This window comes from Sebastes fasciatus, chromosome 4 (assembly GCF_043250625.1).
Source record: "Sebastes fasciatus isolate fSebFas1 chromosome 4, fSebFas1.pri, whole genome shotgun sequence".
Classification (NCBI taxonomy): domain Eukaryota; kingdom Metazoa; phylum Chordata; class Actinopteri; order Perciformes; family Sebastidae; genus Sebastes; species Sebastes fasciatus.
In genome coordinates, this window is record NC_133798.1 from 37,742,837 (window position 1) to 37,762,599 (window position 19,763).

At 39.6% G+C, this 19,763-nt stretch overlaps 2 protein-coding genes across 6 annotated transcripts in view; both read right to left on the bottom strand.

Annotated features, from left to right (window-relative positions):
* Positions 1–4,838, bottom strand: part of tead4 (TEA domain transcription factor 4) — a 47,927-nt gene extending 43,089 nt beyond the window's left edge. For 4 of the 5 annotated variants that reach the window (XM_074634265.1, XM_074634264.1, XM_074634263.1 and 1 more), the window contains exon 1: positions 4,609–4,838. The gene's annotated coding sequence lies outside the window, so the exon portion shown is untranslated. The remainder of the gene's footprint in view (positions 1–4,608) is intronic. The other variant, XM_074634267.1, reaches the window with a different exon arrangement.
* A 2,167-nt stretch (positions 4,839–7,005) lies between these two features.
* The window catches only part of LOC141766827 (DENN domain-containing protein 2A), a 42,417-nt gene continuing 29,659 nt past the window's right edge, over positions 7,006–19,763 (bottom strand). The window contains exons 5-20 of the mRNA XM_074633999.1: positions 18,454–18,569; positions 18,164–18,361; positions 17,793–17,886; positions 16,724–16,774; positions 16,290–16,477; positions 15,063–15,172; positions 14,347–14,416; positions 13,952–14,029; positions 12,220–12,360; positions 11,924–12,072; positions 10,387–10,564; positions 10,242–10,283; positions 10,003–10,108; positions 8,406–8,693; positions 8,153–8,239; positions 7,006–7,929 (exon numbers count right to left, since the gene is read on the bottom strand). Coding sequence (XP_074490100.1) covers positions 7,898–7,929; positions 8,153–8,239; positions 8,406–8,693; positions 10,003–10,108; positions 10,242–10,283; positions 10,387–10,564; positions 11,924–12,072; positions 12,220–12,360; positions 13,952–14,029; positions 14,347–14,416; positions 15,063–15,172; positions 16,290–16,477; positions 16,724–16,774; positions 17,793–17,886; positions 18,164–18,361; positions 18,454–18,569 — 1,928 coding nt within the window. The 3' untranslated portion in view covers positions 7,006–7,897. The remainder of the gene's footprint in view (positions 7,930–8,152; positions 8,240–8,405; positions 8,694–10,002; positions 10,109–10,241; positions 10,284–10,386; positions 10,565–11,923; positions 12,073–12,219; positions 12,361–13,951; positions 14,030–14,346; positions 14,417–15,062; positions 15,173–16,289; positions 16,478–16,723; positions 16,775–17,792; positions 17,887–18,163; positions 18,362–18,453; positions 18,570–19,763) is intronic.

Genomic DNA, 19,763 nt, shown 5'->3' on the forward strand with positions numbered 1-19,763 from the left:
GCTTGGTGGGCTGTCACTAGATACAAGGCTCTCCCCACCTGATTGGACGAATGCTTTCAAACCGGAAACAATATGGAGGCTCGTTTGAGAACTTTCTTCTGCAGCTGCTGAATCTGTCTTTATTTTGGATCAACAAAGCTTACTTTAAAAGTTTCTAGAGAGTTTCGAGAGGGGACGAGTTGCGTAAAACACCCGTGATTTGCATAAAGTAGACTAGACCTCAACTTTATGCAAATGAGGAGCGGGCGTCGTGACGCTCCGTCTCTCGAATCGCGCCGCCAATCTACCAGAATGTATTGCACGGCTGCTTACATAGACAATGAATGGGGAGCGTTGAAAGGACGGATCCTGTGGACACGTACCATAAGGCTGGAGATAAACTTGCTTTTTAACCAGGCGCCATGTAAAAAGGTCATGTTCATTTTATGAGGACGAATACAACCAACGCTGGGACGCAGGACACGCGAGGCAGCAGGTAGTTAAAAGCAAGCAGCAATCAAAACCCGCTGCTCACTTCCTGCGTCCATACTTGCCTGACAAGTCAGCGGTTAGCTAATCAACGAGTAGTCGATTGTCAGAAAATTAATCAGCAAATATACTGATAATCGACGGTCACTTTTCAAACAGAAATTATATAAATTTTCACGTTTTCATTCTGTCAAATATGAAGATACAAAACTAGGCTGTTCAGTGCTATTTGAATACGTCACCATGGCTTTGTGGAACTCGTGATGATGGATTTCACTTATTTTCTGACATTTTATAGATCAAACAGTTCACTCGGTAACTTAAGAAAATAACCAGCAAGTTAATAATATAAATTATAATGAAAATAATCCCCAGCAGACCTTCTATAAGTTACTTTTAGGGCTGAACAATTTTTTTATAATCATCGCAATGCCAACATGCGCGATAAACAAACCACGAAAGCGATGTTGCACTCAGGGATTAAAGAGAGTATCAGTAGAAAAACTGCACTTTAAAATGTAATTATAATCTTTTTTATTGATGCCTTTTGTGTTCAATTAATGTTCAATTTGTTCAATAAGAAAAATATTTATGTATTTCATTTTTGTTTTACTTCAACAAGCAATTATTTTTAGCAGTACACTGAAAGAGGCAGAACTGAGCAACCTTTAATATGCTTATTTATCGCAGGTAATATCGCCATATTCAACAACGTTATCGCAATCACATATCTTCCTTTAACTGTGCGGCCCTACATACTTTGTGTTTCTTTGTTCTCCAACGTACAGTATGTGAGCTGTCTTTATGGTGTTTCACCAAACAGGAACATCAGGTTCACGCCTCTGGGAGTTAAGACATACAGTACCTTCTGACATGTTGCTCATTTTAAAACAATCCTTACATACAGTACATAGTTGAATCATCGCCGAAAACCTTTACTAACAATTCAAGTTTTATTCAAGTGTGTATCACCGGGATCATATAGCAACATTTAAACATTTTTCCTACAGTTATGGTTTTCTAATCCTGCTTTTGGAGACACCTGTATGAAGTATATGAATAATAAACTCCCATTATCATCACTTATGTCTTAACTCCAGTGGTGGAAGAAGTATTCAGATCATTTACTAAAGTAAAAGTAGCACAAAAGTAACACAAAATACGAGTCCTGCATTCTGAATCTTACTGAAGTGAAAACACAGACGTATTATCTGCAACATCAACTCAAAGTAAAAGTACTCATTATGCAGCAGAATGACCCCCGTCAATGTTATATTACTATATAGTAAAATAATTGATTATTGTTGATGATGCATGACATGTTGGTTGAGGTGGAGCTCATTTTAACGACTCACTATACTGCTGGGTAGTATTATCTATTACAATGCATCATAATTGATCACGTTTCTTGTGTTAGATCTTAATCTGCAAAGTAACTATAGCTGTCAAATATAGTGGAGTACTAAAGTACAATATTGCCCTCTGAAATGTTGTGGAGCGTTGTAACGATGTGCCATATAATAAAAATACTCAAGTACTTACTCATGACTTACACCACTGCTCATTTCCCCTCAAACAAACAAATCGTATTCACTTATTGAAATGAGTTAAATGAATAATAGGGCTGATCTTGACCAAAGAAATTCTTAGTCGACTAATCGATTAGTTGATTTAATCGACAGATCTGTGAAACTGAGTTTCTCCACAAAGAATCACATAAAAGCACCACTTTAAATCTTGTGTGTACCAGAGATGTGCTCAGAAGATTCTTGGAAATAAGTCATTCAGCATGAAATAAACATAAAAAACTAAAGAAATCTTAGTCGACTAAAGGAATCTTAGTCGACTGAGAGCAAACAACTGATTAATCGACTGAGAGAGGGCATCCCTACAGAATACCGTCTACCGTCCACGTACAGCAAAAACAAACAGTATATACTGAACACTGCGTGATATCTGGGGGTTGGAAAGTACATTTACTGAAGCACAATTTTGAAGTACTTGTACATTACTTGAGCATTTTCTTTTCTTTTTTTTTTTGCTGCTGTACTGTGTTGATACTTATACTACAATACATTTATTTTATTTACTTTTGATGGTTTATTTTGCCGATAATACATGCAATATGTACTCAACTTTACTTAAGTACTCGAGCACAATACACCGGTACTTGCACTGTACTGCTGCTGCTGTATACTACTAATGTATACTACATTATATTAATGAGGGAAATATACTTTTTACTGCACCATTTATCTAACAGCTTGTTATTTATTACTTTAACAGCATTTAAAACTTATAAATAAAGTAAATTATACCATAAATGATATAAAACAGTGAGAATGAGCTCCACCTTGGTCAGCTACAACATGAAAATACTGCTTGGATGTTAATGCATCGATAATAATAATTAAATAGTAGCTCAATATAATAAATATAACTCTGGCAGAGACCATTTGCCTGCATGCATAGTGAGTACTTTTATACTTCAAGTAAATATTGCTGATGATATTTCACTTTCAATACCCAGCTTTTACTTGTAATGAAGTATTTTTACATTGTGTTATTAAGTAAAGGATCTGAATACTTCTTCCGTCATCACAGTATATTTTTACTTGAATGCATGTTTAAAAGCACAGCAGTGTTTTCACATTGTGGTATTTTTAAGGCTACTTTTATTTAAGTAAAGGATCTGAATACTTCTTCCACCACTGTGTACGTTTACTTGAGTGCATATTTTAAAGCACAACAACATTAACTTGTAACAGAGTATTTTAACACTGTGGTATTTTTACTTTTACTTTAGCAAAGGATCTTAATATTTCTTCCATCACAGTATATTTTTATTTTCGTGCATGTTTGAAAGCACAACAGTATTTTCACATTGTGGTATTTTTACTTTTACTTAAGTAAAGGGTCAGAATGCTTCTTCCTGTACTCATGATATCATGCGTCATTTAAACACAGGTGTTTCAATTATTTAAAAAGACAATAAAAGACAGAGAAATAACGAGGCAACAGTAACAACATGAAAATGCTGCTTGGATGATAATGCATCAATAATAATAATTAAATATATAACATATAACTCTGGCATATTTCACTTTCAATACCCAAATTTTACTTGTAATGGAGTATTTTTATATTGTGTTACTGCTACTTTTATTTGAGTAAAGAATCTGAATACTTCTTCCACCATCACTGTATTACTTGAGTGCATGTTTGAAAGCACAACAACATTAACTTGTAACAGAGTATTTTCATATTTTCATATTTTCACATTTTTACTTTTAAGTAAAGTATCTGAGTATTTCTTCCTGCACTCATGATATCAAGCGTCTATTAAACGCAGGTGTTTTAATTATTTAAAAAGACAATAAAAGACAGAGAAATAACGAGGCAACAGTAACAACATGAAAATACTGCTTGGATGTTAATGCATCAATAATTATTATTATTATAATAATTAAGTAAAGGATCTGAATACTTCTTCCACCATCACTGTATTACTTGCATGTTTGAAAGCACAACAACATTAACTTGTAACAAAGTATTTTCATATTTTCACATTTTTACTTTTAAGTAAAGTATCTGAAAACTTCACTTTCTATTAAATGCAGGTGTTTTAATTATCTAAAGAGACAATAAAAGCCAGAGAGAAATAAAGAGTAACACCAGTATAACAACAGTAACTCCACCAGCTGCTGTGAAGCCTCTGCTTCTCTCACTTGTTGCCACTAAAGAGGAAATAAACCTCTGAATTAAACGTGTTGGTTAATAAATAAACAGTCTGCGGATGTAAAACTTTAAACTCTCTAATGTTTGACTTCTCTCTGTGACGTTATTCCTTCAAAACACAAGAAAAAGTTGTGACCGACTCCGAGCAGCAGGAAGTAAAACCAACAACCTCTCTACTGACTCACTCTGAGAATTAAAGAGGAGAAATGCAGGAATTTGAGGAAGAAATGTGAAATATTTGAGGAATGTTTTTATCTCCGGCAGAGAGTGAGGAGAGAAATACTCTACTATTCACATCCACAAATATTCAACAGGATTAAAGTTTCACACTCAACGACTGAAGACGCAGATTAAAATGTTTAAACACTTTAGAATACAAGAGTTGTAGGATCTTTATCTTACCTGGAGGAGCTCAGTCAGCAGACAGGTAGAGGGATATTAGATTATATTAAATGAAGAGTAACTCTCTGTGTCTGAGAGGGTTTTCTTTTATTTTGTTTGCTGCCTCTCGTCTCCTTCCTGGAGTCGTTTATGTTTGAAGCGAGAGGAGGCAGGAATGTCAGGAATTAGCTGTGGTATGACATGAAGCTGGAAAAACCAAGAGAAACAGAGCAGCAGGGAGAGAAGGAGGAGGAGGAGGAGGAGGTGAGGGAGGCAGGTCTGACCGGTCAACACGTAATGACGAAGGGGAGGAGGAGGAGGAGGAGGAAGAGGAAGAGGAGGGCTCCAGAGAGGAAAGGAAATATCATGAATAAGAAATTACTGTAAAAGCCACAGCCTTTATGATGTGATATGACATGATCATAAGAAACTTCGTTATAATGACTTAGAATGGGTCCTCTATGGTAAGGATGTGTTGTCTTGTTTTGTCTTTTTTTCTTGTGAGAATAAAGTTTATTAAACTTGTTTGAAATGGAACAACTTTGGCCCCAGATGAGAACCAAATTAGGTACTAAAATGAGCAAGAGTCTAATTTTGTTGGACTAAAGGCTTTGTTGCTTTATGATTAATAAGTATAAGTTAAAGCTGCAGTAGGCAGTATATTTTTGGCATCATTGGGCAAAGGTTCCATAATAACCTTTCAGCATATTGTAATTGAAGTGTTCTGAGAGAAAACTAGACTTCTGCTCCTCCTCATGGCTCTGTTTTCAGGCTTTAAAAAAAAATGTAGTCCGTGACGGGAGACTTTGACCAATCACAGGTCATTTCAGAGAGAGAGAGCGTTCCTATTGGCTGTGCTCCGGCTGCTGGGCGGTGCTTGGTATTTCCTCAGCAGATCTCACACATGGCGAGTCACAAACTTTCTCATTTTACAGCTAAACCGTGCACTACAAGATGTTTCTGAGAACATTTGAGTTGAGAAATAGGCATTACAGTAACAGAATATTGATTCATATTTGATCAGCGCTGCCTAGTTTGACCATTTGATCCGGAGTTTGCGAGCGATTGACAGCCGGCTCAGAGTCTGTGAAATCTTGCAGATGCCGTTAGGAGCACCGGAGGACACATGTTTGTTTTTTTCAGATTACCTGTCTCATGCACTACTGTCAGGATATAGCGACCGTTTTATAAAAATAACTTTTTTAATCACATTTGCTCCATTTCTACTTACTGCTGCTTTAAGTTCATCCAGTAGCTCAGTCTGTAGGGACTTGGTCTGGGAACCGGAGGGTCACCAGCTGGAGGACCAAGTACGGACTGTGGACCAGTAGCTGGAGAGGTGCCAGTTCACCTCCTAGGCACTGACTGGGGGGGCCTTTGAGCAAGGCACCGGTTCCCCAAAACTGCTTTCCGGGCGCTGTATAGTAGCTGCACACTGCTCTTAATACTAGGATGAATTAAATGCAGACTAAATTTCCCTGTGTGTTGTGTACAATACAATGTGTGACAATAAAAGCTTTACATTTACATATTTTTTTATTAATTCCACTCTTACCGACTAGAGTTGCATTAGTTGTCAACGATTGATCGGCAACTATTAAAGAAAAAAAAGTAAAAATTCCAGCTTCTGAAATGTGAATATTTTCTGGTTTCTTTCCTCCTCTGTGACAGTAAACTGAATATCTTTGAGTTGTGGACAACACAAGACATTTGAGGACGTCGTCTTGTGCTTTAAGGAAACACTGATCGACATCTTTCACCAATTTTCTGATATTTTATAGACCAAACAACTCATCGATTAATGGAGAAACTAATCGAGAATGAAAATAATCGTTGTTTTTGTTTTTCTTCTTCTTTATCCACTACACCACATTATATTAAATATGCTAGAATTTAACTGAAGTACATCCCTGTTGCCTCTTGGCAGGTTTTTCTTTTTTTTCAAACATTTTTTGAGGAGTATCACCTGCGACTTTCTTTCCAGTCCTAGTTTTTACACATCTGTTGCTTATATTCTCAGACAAGCAGTCAAAAGCGATATTGTTTCCTGTACTTGGGCATGTTGTGGAAGTCATTAAAGGCCTGGAGGCTAAATTATCTTGAGATGTGATTCTGAACTTTGGACTCTGCTGAGGAAACACATGCAGGATTACATGAACTGTGTAACAGAGTCCTCCAGTGGACACTGAAGGTACGACACCGTGCTTCATCGACTGTGGATGCTGCTCTGTTCAATGTAGACTTATGGCACTCTTTCCATTTCTTAATGACTGATTTAACGGAGAGCTAACTCCAGAGGATGTTCAGTGACTTGAAAATGTTCTTGTATCTCCTGACTTCCTTTCTTTTGTCTTCATGCTGTAGGTTTTTTTTCAACGATACTGACTCATCAACAGCTGGACCTTCCAGATGCAGGTGTATTTGTTCAAATCACTTTATTTAAAAAGTTTCATTCTCAATCAAGTTTAAGGCAAAAACCTACAACACATTGATACTGATTGGCCTAAAGATACACATCTTCCTTCAACGTCGAGTCCATCCAAGCGAGAGATGTATTCACATTGATTTCCTGCCTTTTTGGTGCTCATTCCTTTTTACTTAAAACAGTGGTACATTTACCCAACAACCCAAAGTGGTCTACAAACAGTCTGGACTAGACTCTGTTAAATACAAACTACAGGAGATTTCTTTGCACTCATCTGAAGGAAAAATAAAAAAAAAAAAAAGAAGAGATTATCTAAAAAGAATATAAATTAACTTAAAAGCCTCCTGTTGATGAAGAAGTTGTACTATTGTATTTATTAAAAGCTTCTATAGAAAGTACTTGGAATGTATAGGAAGGTATTGTACAAAATGGGACGTTCAGTGACGCTCCCTCTTACAGGTTTATAGGTGAGGTCGGTGACCGAAGGAGGGAGAGAACACTGTTCCTAAAAACATTTACACTGAGCTGAGCTGTACAGTAACACACTGCAGGGATCCACTGTAATCTGTGAGACATTAAAAATCCAGGCAGGAGTCTGACGAGACGCCGTTAGACGTCGCTTTATCGTGTCGGAGGGGAGTTTTGGTCCAAGCTGAGTGAACCCTTCACAACACTAATGGAATGACTTTCTCCAGATTCCCTCATGAGTCCTGATCACTTCAAGGGTTCTTCCTTTGTTCCGACCTAAAGACACATCTCCATCTCTACGTTCTCCAAGTCCACGGAGCGTGTCCTCTTCTTCTTCTTCTTCTTCTTCTTTATTACGGCACGCCTCTTCATGCTTTTTCCTACTTTCACACATGACATCCTGACTCCAAGGCAGCATCATTTCTTGGAAAGGAATTTCATCTTGTTTCCTGAAGGAAAAGCAACAGATGGGAATCAAATTAAAAAGAAAGCAAAGCAGAGTCGCACTAGTCGTACCGGCTGATTGGCCTCAGCTGTTTGAGTTCTCCCTCAAAGATCAGAGGCTTTTCAGACAAATCTAACTGTAGCGTCTCTGACTGAATTAACCGTTTTCATAGTCGATTAACTGATTGATTGATTGATTGATCGTTTGATTGAAGCAGTAAATCTCACCTAGACCCTTGAGGAACTTGTTGACTCCTCGTTGCTCGCTCCCCGGCAGCGAGTCCAGATACTCCTGAGCTCTCACCTCAAACAAACCTGGAAATAAAATAACAAGACAAATGTTTAAAAAGAAACCCTGTTGTCTATTTATGTACTTGTGCTGCAGAGAATAACAAACTGTACCGAGTGTTCAACCAGTATTTATACTTTAACTGTTATAAACTGAACTGTAACACTACTGCAGGTAATCCATTCTCAGTACCTCGGAGGCCCTGCCTGCGCAGCTCCCTCTCCTGGATGAAGCCGGTGAACATCTGGGTCTCCATGAACACCTCCAGGAACCTCCTCAAGCTCTTGGACGTGACCGCTTTGCGAAAGGCTTCGCGTTGAAAGGACGAGGACGGGGAAGAAGAGGGGCTGGGCGAGGTGGGGGAGGAGATGGACTCGTCCTCCCTCTCTGACCCACCTATGAAGAGCGAGTAGTGACCCACCATCTCCACGAAGAAACGCACAAAGGCCTCCGACACCACCGCGCTGAGGGAGCTGGAGTCTGGGTGGAGGAACAGGAGAGAAAAGAAATAAAATAGAGAAGATTAAATATCAGAATATTTACTGCCCTATAAAACAGAATGATTCTTTTCCCTTCTGCAGGAAGGACAACTGAAAACAATAATATCAATATCATGTGCAATATCACTGTTCATTGTGTGCAATATTACTTCCTTTTCTGTTTTTTAGCTTACTTTACCTTTTTTATTTTACTTATCTTATTTACTCATTTTACTAAATGTATCTTACTTAATGTTAGTCTATTAGGCACTGGTGCTAGAAATAGTATTTTTTATCTTATACTAATTTTTAGGCACAATCTCTGGCACAAGAATTTCCTTCGGGATTAAAAAAGTTCTATCTTATTTTATCTTATACGTCCAATAAGTAAGTTGGTTACTTACATAAAGACAATTATTTCTTGTATTACAAGTTTTCTGAAAATGTATGTTTGAATATGCAAATGAGGCGTTATCTTATCAAAAGTGCAAATATCCAGAACAGAAATCTGAACGTTGGATAAAACCAGAATAAAAAGTCGTTTCACGTTGTTGACATATCAGAGTTAAAGGATTTTACAAAGGTACTTTTAGATATCTCTTTTTATCACTCCATAAATCAGGAAAAAAACTGTCAACAGCCATGAAAAAAAAAAACATTTTCGTCATGTTTTTAGGATTAAAATGTTCTATAAATCAAAAACCTGTAAAAAAAATTGTTTTAAAACCTTCAGAATAAAGACAGGAATGAAACTGGGAGGTTTGGTGAATGTAAGTGTTACTGAAGTGGAGATTTCTGGCTCAGATTATGAGACAAAACTAATTTTGAGAAAACGGCTTTTAAGGATACGGATTGTAAAGTTCCAGACAGTTTGAAGACACGACAGGTGAATAGATATAATAATAGATATCACCGTGAAACTTCCCCAGTTGATTAATCACATTGAGACAATCATTTTTTTTGTATTACAAGTTCTCTGAAATGTTATGTTTAAATATGCAAATGAGGCATCATCTAATGCTAACTTTTGGTGAATTTAGTAGAAATCTACAGCACAAATTAACAAAGTGTAGTAAAATAAACACCTACATGTATATTTTGAATGCTTTCTATCCGCTAGTCTGAAAGAAGACATGTTATGGAGACAAAATTGCCCCAAACCTCAAAATTGACTGGGGTGTCTCCCCTTAAAATCCAGTGACAACTAATCCTACAATGTGTATTTGGTATTTCTAATAACAGCATGCATATACTGTTTGAATACAGTACGTCTTAACAGAGTAAATACTGTAATAGGTGTGCTGAGTCACCATTGGGCAGATCTCCTTTCTCACTGGCCAGCTCCCTCCTCTTGTCCAGCACATGCTCGAGAGCCGCCTGCAGCTTGTGTGGAAGGATGGAGTCCTCATCATCCAGCTGTGGAGATAAAAAAAAAAACACAGATGTGAATACAGTAAACATGCAGTGAATTAACATACTGTATTCACATAACATCTGGTGGAGTCACCACATGTGTAAAAGGACTCCCTCATGCTTCTATGGTTTCTACCTGTCGTAGGAAGCGACTGTTGCCGAGGTCGACCACCAGGACCTGAGGAGAAGAGCAGGAGGGAGAGTGATGTCATTTCCTGGAGCTATTGTCTCAGTAGAGGAAAGGCCCAGAGTCAAGGGCACCACAGTCAGTTCAAACTCACCTCTTCTATGGGCAGCTCTTTGAGCCGAGGCAGAGAGCTGGAGAGGAGGCCGACTATAAAGGGGGTGGGGGTGCAGACGATATCCAACATGGAGGGCGGGAGCACGGGGATGTACGTATGCTGCCAGGTGAAGGGGTAGAGGAGAGCCACTACTGCATGACAACACTGAGACAATGTGCTGCAGAGAGAGAGAAAGGAAAAGGTTAATGCTCATAAAACAATGACAAGTAGTTGTTTGCAGGAAAACACAAGACAAGCCTTCAAACAACTGCATATTACACTTCAGCAGATACTGTAATAATGGGTATTATTATTAGACTATTAAAACAATAACTCCATTTAGTATGTTTTGAACGTATCATTGAAACAGTGCTCTTTCCAAGGGCAGGAATTAACTTTCAAACTCAGTATGTGAGCCAATATGTATGAGAAGCCCCTAAAGGTGCTAAATGATATTCACAGAAATAGTCAAATAGACCACAAAAATCTTCCACAAATTATCTTTTTATCTCTTTTTTATGTATTTATTTTTTATCTTTTCCTTTTTTTTATATGTTATTATTTTCTTAATTTTTTAGTTTTTTTTTCTACTTTACTATCAATATCACTTTCTCACTATAATTTATATAAACATTGTAGGAACACTAGAATTATAAACAACCTCATATGTAAGCAAATGTAAATATGTTTACTCCACCACTCCTATAAAGTATATTAAATAATCTTCCAAAAAGCAAAAGCATATCCCAAAGCCACTTCTAACTGCAGGTAGGTCTAGTCTCAACCACAAGATGGTGCTAACCAACTCCTCAAGAAAACAACCGTCTCCTGCTGCCACCCATGTCTTAATCTGGAACATAATGTTAAAAGTTCATTCCTGTTGCTGCAACAAACCCGTTGTTACCCTGACAGGAATGTTCGAAAGCATCTCTTAGGGGAGAGTGATGTAACACTTATAAAAACTATACCGCGGCAGCAAACACACTCACCCCACGCTGTTAACTTAATCTCTCCCGGGTGTGCATCTGCTCCCAGTTAATTCATTAGAAAATTGATTGACGGTGGCCAAGTTTCCACTCCAGTGTAGAGAATGTGCAACGAATCGTGATCTGCTTATGAGCTTGGAGCGAGAAATGCTTCTTAAACAACGGTACAAGAAGGGAGATTCACAAAATAATGTGAACCTTGAACCAGGTGTGCAACATCAGTTAAAGGTTTTAAGTGGACTGTGTGGGTGTGATGACGTCACTGTGCACACGTGTAAGCTCTGGAGTCATGCTCTAAAGCCTCACTCCTTCTGTCTGGCATCCATGACAGTTTTTCCAGAGGAGAAGTGATTGTTCCCCAGGCGACTGTATAACACAACAGCATTCCTTCCTCTCACACTGGGTCACGATCTTCTCTTCCTCAGACCGTCTGTCGACTTGAGGTCCCCTCTGTCACATCCTTCACACTCTTCACACTCCCTTCCATAATCCGATAATCTGAAAGCAGGCTAACTACCGTTGCTCTGAAACAACACGTCGCTTGAGCCAACCTGAGTTTGTCGGCGGTGAAGATGACCCTGCGCTCCAGGAGTAGAGAGGCAAACACTCGGAGTAGCAGACGTAGACTCAAGGAGGAAAAGAGACATTCAAAGTCCACATGTTCCAGACGAGAATCTGACGGCCTACACAGCTCTATCACCTGTAGGAAAGACAGAGAGACAGACTATTAGATAGTAACGTACATACTATAAAGACACTAATATGATTATTTATATCATCTTTAGAAGCATACAGAAGAATGGGGTGAAAAAAGACTGGTTTTCCACACAGACTACCATCATCTCACCTCTGTACCAGAGCCAGGTAGGAAGTTTTTGACAGTGATGGTCCTTCCTGGAGCCGGGAAGGGAGCTTCCATTATGCCTCTCATAAAAGGCTGCACCAGAGCAGGAGAGATAGCCCTCCTCTTCTCCACTTCATCCAGGATCTGCAAAACACACACAGAGAGAGAGACGGTCAGATATTTTGCCATATCATTTATACCATATCCCTTTTTATATTTCTGGTGTATTCTTCCATTAATGTTGCAAATCAAAGAGCAGGCTTTATAGCTATAATAACTGGATTTTTATATTATTATAGCATGAATGTACCTCAACCTGTCCGGTATTTAAAGGTCCCATATCGTGATCATTTTCAGGTTCATACCTGTATTTTGTGTTTCTACTAGAACATGTTTACATGCTGTAATGTTAAAAAAACAACTTTATTCTCCTCATACTGTCTGCCTGAATATACCTGTATTCACCCTCTGACTGAAACGCTCCGTTTTACTGCATTTCAACGGAATTGCGTTGCTAGGCAACAGCTTGGGTCCATGTTTACTTCCTGTCAGCTGATGTTATTCACATACACTGCAACAGGAAATAAACTGGGACACATTTAGAATGTTTATGTTTAAAACCGTGTAATGGTCTAAATATTGTATATTAGTGACATCACAAATGAACAGAAATCCTAACAGCTTGTTTCAAACGCACAATTTCTGAATACGGGCTGTGTGTATTTCTCTGTATATTGAGCGTTTTGATAGTTTAACAGTATTTATAAGGCACTAAAACCTGCTTTATAATATAAAAGACATGAGAATCTCACTTTTTACAATATGGGACCTTTAAATGACTAGATTAATCAAAAACAGACAATTGTATTTTGTTATTTTATTGTCAAATGATTCTGTATAAAATCTACTATATCATGATATCATCATATACTGTACTGTGATAGAAGATTTCATCTATATTGTCTAACCCCTGTAAATTGTATCATTATTGAATTCCCTTTCTTTTTCTTTTTCCTTCTTCTTCTTCTGGTTAAAGTCCCGCTGAGATTATAATCTCTTCTTTCTGTAAACTGACACTTAAAATGGCATCGCATTCAGGTGCCAAGTTACTCAGCGTAACTGAGAATCTGAACTGAGAGACAGTCAAACATTGTCATAAGTCTATACAACAAATGGCTAACAGCCTGAATCCATCATGTGTACCCTTTCACACACATACTCCACACATCTGTATCGCATTAAGCTTTTATGTAGCTGATCTGATACAGATGAAACGTATCATCAGCGCTGAGTACTTCCAATGCAGAGGCAGCTATCAATCTATAGCAGCAGATATACTGTAGTTACCCTTCTCTGTATCCTTACAAACCCAATTCTAGCAAATGCACATATACACTGATTTACGTACATAGGCCAACATGCATATAAATCTAAGGTCTAATACGGGGAACCTTTTCCACTGCGGTAACCACATCAGCTGCAGTTCACATGTGTGTCTGTACTGGAGCCAGGACTGCAAGGCTCTGTGGGAAAGTAGAGCGCACCGGGGGGTGGGTGGGGCTCTGCGGGCACCGAGGGTGGTACTGCTGCTCTGTACTCTTTTTAGTGGGGGTGGGGTTGTATGTGTGTGTTTGTGTAACACATGCAATTCTGTGCGATGTAGTTTCTTTTCTGCAAGACATTTTTCACGTGAACTTTGTGCATTTGTGTTCATGCTTAGCTCAGTCGTATCTACCTTGGAGAAGAGGTCGAAGCAACCCAGGCGGCTGACGATGCAGTAGACCTCAGGGAGCCGTCGGCCTTTACCGCTGGGCTGTGAACAGGCGGCGAGAAAAAGACAAGCTTCAAAACACCGGAGTGTCACAAGACTGCTCACCCAAGTACAACCACAGGATTAGACCACTGGAGCAAAGCAAAGCCTTTGTTTCATAGAGACTTGAAGACTTTGAAAAGTCTGAAGAAATATGTAGAAACTATTTATTGACAACTTAAGCATAGTAATACAACAAGAAGGGGTAAAAGCAGCAGAGGAAACTGGATGAGCTATTTCATAACGAAGGACTATCTATATTAAAATCAAATTAGGAGAGGCAAGTGAGGACGAGGGGCAGCAGCTTTTTAAGAGCATACCAGTAATCGCCGACAGTACCCGAACCGCCTGCTTCCATCCTCACCAGTAAGGACAAATGAGAACGTCTCACTGGGGATAAAAACAGAGAGAGAAAAAAAGATCATTCAGACATTGTGGAAACATTTAAAGCTGTTAAAACAGAGAACTCCATTCTGGACTGGACTTTGTGTTTTCAACAAAGGTATGACTTTGTACTTGAGAGGGGAGACCCTCAGGACAGGCTTACTCTGCAAATATCCACACAACTCCTGCTAAGCTCTACCTGACAGGTACTCATTGACCGGTGACGACCCTCTTGACAGGCGAGAGTGTCAGCAAGTTTAATGCAGGTGAGTGTTTGGTGGAACTTTTTGCCTCCAGGTAATTATTAGCCATCATCGTCAAGACACACATCATCACTTCTCAGAACAATGCAGACGTTGAGAGGCTGAGCTAGGAGGTATTGGGTAATACGGCCAGTTTCAAACATCATACAAAGAGTGGTGATTTTGTAATAACAAACCAGGTGTAAGGTTGTAAATCCCCCATCTCTCCCTGTAATCATTTAGAAAGTCCGCTCATCTTTACGAGCCAGGAGGTCATTTCTATTTTCAGTTTCTTCTCTAACAAGTGGTTATTAGCAAGGAATTAAGCGGGGAAATTCCCGTGTCTCTGTTTAGTTTCTCTTTTTGTTTCATGTGATAAGTGCCGTGGCAGCAGTATGACTCGGACCGACCTGGGGAAGTTGTCGACAGGCGCCCAGTCTTTGGCGTCAGGGAAACAGAACTGAGGGATGACCTTCAGCTGGTCCTCAGCCTCCCGCATGAACTTAAAGCTCCTCTCAAGCTGGATGAAAATAAAAAAGAGAGAAAATGTGAAAACAAATATATGTAATGATGCCTGACGGATAACACCATTAAAGTCTTAGACCACCTTGTTCCACAGATTAGACTGCTATGAGACTAATAGAGTGGTGCAGGAATGACGTATTCTCACACGGGTTTCCTCGACAAAAAGCCAACGGGATTGTTCCATTGGGTTTTGGATTACTGAAGAAAATAAGCTCTGTGGTAAACACACGTTTATGATACTTACACGTTTTATTCAGCAAGATATTCTCCACAAATGAACACCACTTTTATGATTTTTGAAGTGTAAATGCTATCGCCAGAAGTAAAAAGCTAACGTCAAGCTATAAACTAACTACACTGCGGTCGCATGAACGTGAGTATACACAACGAGGCTGTAAAGGCGGACGTGTCGGTTTGATGATGTTTTGTAGCCACTAACTTTTTTTAAGACACGTTAAAGCTTCAAAATTCACAAGTGGGATATTTACTGTTTTATATCGTAGAACAAAACATTAAAATCCCTCAAACTTGTGTTAACCACAGACCTTATTTCAGGCTTCTAACTAAAAACCCACTGACTTCCGGAACCGAAAGTGCTAAAATGCTAACTCGTTTACGGGTTTTAGGACTCATTCCTCTCTATATGGAACTGAGATAAATCTGAAACAAAAAAAAAGAACATCTGTAAACCGGAAGAAATAAATAATGAGCCACAAAAAGAACCACTTAAAGTGCAAATCTTCTTTTTCTATTGCCATAACATAAACAGACTTTTAGATTTGTGTTAACGTTTTCCTAATTCTCACTGTTAATCATCATAAAACTGCAGTGTCACTATTTAAGTAATGACTATAGCCAAAGGTAAGGCAATAAGATAATAAGATAATTGCAAGTCTTGTTAACATCACGCAATTAAGGAGTTTTGCACGTACACGCATTTTTGCATCTTTTCTTTAATTGATAGTAAACTGTTAAAAATTACTAGGCTAATCTGTTTTGTGCATATTTACAATGATATCTCCTTTTCATCAGTGTTTTCTTTGTTTTAAATATCAGTTCCAGTGTCTCAGTTTGGAATAAAGTGCTGCAGTAACATTTCTATTCCTGTTTACCTTGAGAGGGAACTGCTGAGTGACTTCTGGCAGGTACGGGACTCCAGCCTTGGTCTTGTGGAGCGCAACAACTATGAAATACTCAAAGAGTTTCCTCTCCTGCAACTCCATCAGATCCCTCTCCAAGGTCCGGTACCGCCCCGTCTGCCTCAGCATGGACTGGACCGACACCAGCCGCTGGCTGTGAGCTGAGGGGCAGACAAACACAATTCATGTAAATAGTGTCATGTATATGCACACATGCATAGAGGTCACTGTGAGGCAGTAACATCTGTGTATATAGACAACTATGATCTGAATCAGTTATTGTACACATGCTCATATTGTGCTTATTTGTAACTAATGAAATCACACAGATACAAAACTATTTAATACTTCTACTGCTCAGCATCCCCTATATACAGTAGCTACTGTATGTTTAAGTATTCATTCACCTTTTAGTTTCTCCTCCGTGTCACTTTCCGACTCGCTGTTCTCATCTGTCACTAAATTAAAGAGAAGAAAGAGAGAAAGGAAAACCAGAGTGTGAGCAGACTGCAAATAACAATCACAGGAAACTCAAAGCACATGGAATTTGCTCTCACTGCTTTCATTCCTGCCACTACCACACACACACACAACACCAGCCAGTCCTCTGAAACACGGGTCAGTCTCAGCTGACCACAGAATGTAACTTTGCCCATAAAACTAAGTGGATACATATGATTTGTTCCTTTTATGGAGAAAAGACCTGCAAAGTCTTTCTGGTCAAACTGAGAGTCTTAGGGAAGGTAACCTGCTGAAATGTGTCTGAAGTGTTGACAGTATTGATGATAAACTTTGAATTCAGTGATAGAAACTGCATCTAAAATTAATAACAATAAATCAAATTTATAGCGACCTTTCTAGGACTCAAAGTCGCTTTACACTAAACGGAGGCGGTCAATTGAATGTGTTGCATTTTATGTGGTCTTGCTTAAGTGCATCATTTTAGATTATTTATTGTATTCATATCTTTTTGCTTTTTAACTTAGCTACACTTAAATACTCTTGATATATGTGTTAGTTAGTGTGTGAGAGTGTGTTAGTGTCACTAACAACGCTAGTGTCTTTTTAGTGTACATGGGCAACCAAAAAACCTTTGTGTCAGACAATCATGGCATCCATGTGCCAGATTGTTTTTTATTCAAGTAAGTGCAGTAGCACATGACAGAGTTATGAAAATGTTAGTGTAAATGGCCTCTAAATGTTAAGAAAGGTTTTAAAAGAATTCCTGGATACAAAGCAGGAACTGGATCTGCTTTCACACCAGAAACTAATCACTTGTCTTTTGGCCCACAGCCGAACTTTCCTCCAAATTTGTATTGAAATCAGTTAACAAATGTTTGATACATCCTGCTAAATAACAGACAAACAAAATCACGACCTGCTTGATAGAGGCACTGCAGAGCTGGACAGTGAGTTTCACTACATTCACAGCTGATGTGAAGCAAATGAAAGGTCATTTTTGTTAGGCTGGCTCACCTCTCCCTGAGCTGGACTCTGTGGACTGAGACACCCTCTTCATTCGTTTCTTCCCTCTCCGCGCCTCGAAGATGCCATTGATTTTCAGCACCATCTGCAGGAGGTAAAAGAGAAAGAAATGTCCATCTTTAACTCCTTAAACTAATAAACAAAATCTGCCAGGCTCCTCACACGATCATTTCAATACAGCTTCTGGGAGGCCTTCCCTCCGTCTGGGCACACTTCTCGCAGGAAATATCCGTCAGAGAATTTTCCCTGCCTTACTCATCCCCAGACGGCAGCATGAGCGGACCAGCTCCGAAACCTTCCCCGAGCAGAACACTGGAGCATAAATCACAGACAGAGCAGCTCTGTGAGAGGCCTCTCAATACCTTGGGGATTTTCCTCCGTCTGCGATTGTACGGGTCTCCCGAGAGGCAGGGCGTGTCGTCGGGGCTGCTGGGCGTGGAGGGGGGGCTGATACGGGAGGGAGAGGAGATGCCAGTGTCCCTGCCGGTCTTGCGTAGCTCCAGGAGCTTGAAGCTTCGCCGTTCTGAATTTTGTCTGAAGAAGCCGGGCTTGGTGGTGAGCTGGGGAGGGCACGTGGAGAAAAACAGACATGTTAGAAAGTGATTTTTAGTATATAACTGCTTTCAATGAATGTATTTTTATAGTGATGTACCTTAGTTGGTGTGTCAGGGACAGGAGATGAGGAGGCAGGTGAAACACATTTGCTTCCCAAAAAACTTCTCTCCAGCTCTATATCTTCATACGGGTTCTCCTTGGATAGAGGAGGATCTTCAGAAGGAAAAAATGTGTTTGTTTTCAAAACTTAGATATCAGTGTCACCTTGATTACACAACAGTTTCACACAAGCTTTCCAAAGAGCAGATAAAGCAGTTTTTTTTTTCCATATCAGTCATGTTTGTTTTGCCAGACAATTCCTACTCCAGATGTGCAGAGAGAGCTACCAGAGGCAGCAGTGTGCTGACCCAGCTCATATTTCACTGTGATAAGATGCTTGCACAGCAAATGCTAAATGTAACTCTCCTCCCCTGCAGATAAGGAGCAAGATTTCATTTTCAAAAGCATTTCTCTCTTTGCATCTGTCTCTCTGTATCTCTCCTCTGCTCCATCAATCCATCCGCCAGATGTGACCTGTAGGAGTCTGAGGATAAAGAGGGACGTTCAGTTCCCCGCTCCGTCTCCCTTCGGAGGAAAACAAGGGATCGGCGTACTGTTTTTCACATTGCTGGCTGATGGGAACGTCACACTAATCTCCTCGGTCTGTTTGCGTGTGCTGTCAGCTGTGCACGTGTGAGTTTGCGTCAGTCATCAAGGCGTGCGTCTGAATACGGGGTAGTGGCGACAGTTGCTTTCCTCTCAATCTGAAAACACTATCAGGAATGTGGATTGCAGGTTTAAAGTGAGTTGATGAGAACCTGGTTTGCGTGTGGAGGTTGATGACGACACAGCTGTTCATCACTATGTATATCTCTGAGTAGACAGCTATAATAAGTTACTTTACCCCCGGGACAGTGGGTGCGTGAACAATGTCTGAGCGTTTTAAAGAACAATACTACTGTATGAAAGGAGGAAACTATAAAAGAATCCAAAATGAGCTGCGGCATCATTCAAATATAATTAAAGTTAATTTGACTGCTGCAGCGCTCATTATACACCAGTCTCTGGGAGGAAAAAACCAAAGACACATTGAAGCGATTGCCAGTAATGTGCCGTGGCTCTGAGCCACTCACATGCCCCCCCGCTGCACAATCACAGTAGCCGACCTCAGCAGCGGCACGACCTCACACAACGCCGCTATTGTACGTTATGAAATTAAACAGGCTCTAGGTGGGGTTGGCATAACCCTGCAGACAATAAGGTAGGAACGTAGGTCAAATTTCGACGTATAATTTTTTAATAAAAGTGAACCAGCTCTAAATTAAAACCGGGGCAGAGTAAAGACAGCTTGGCCTCCTCATCACCTCT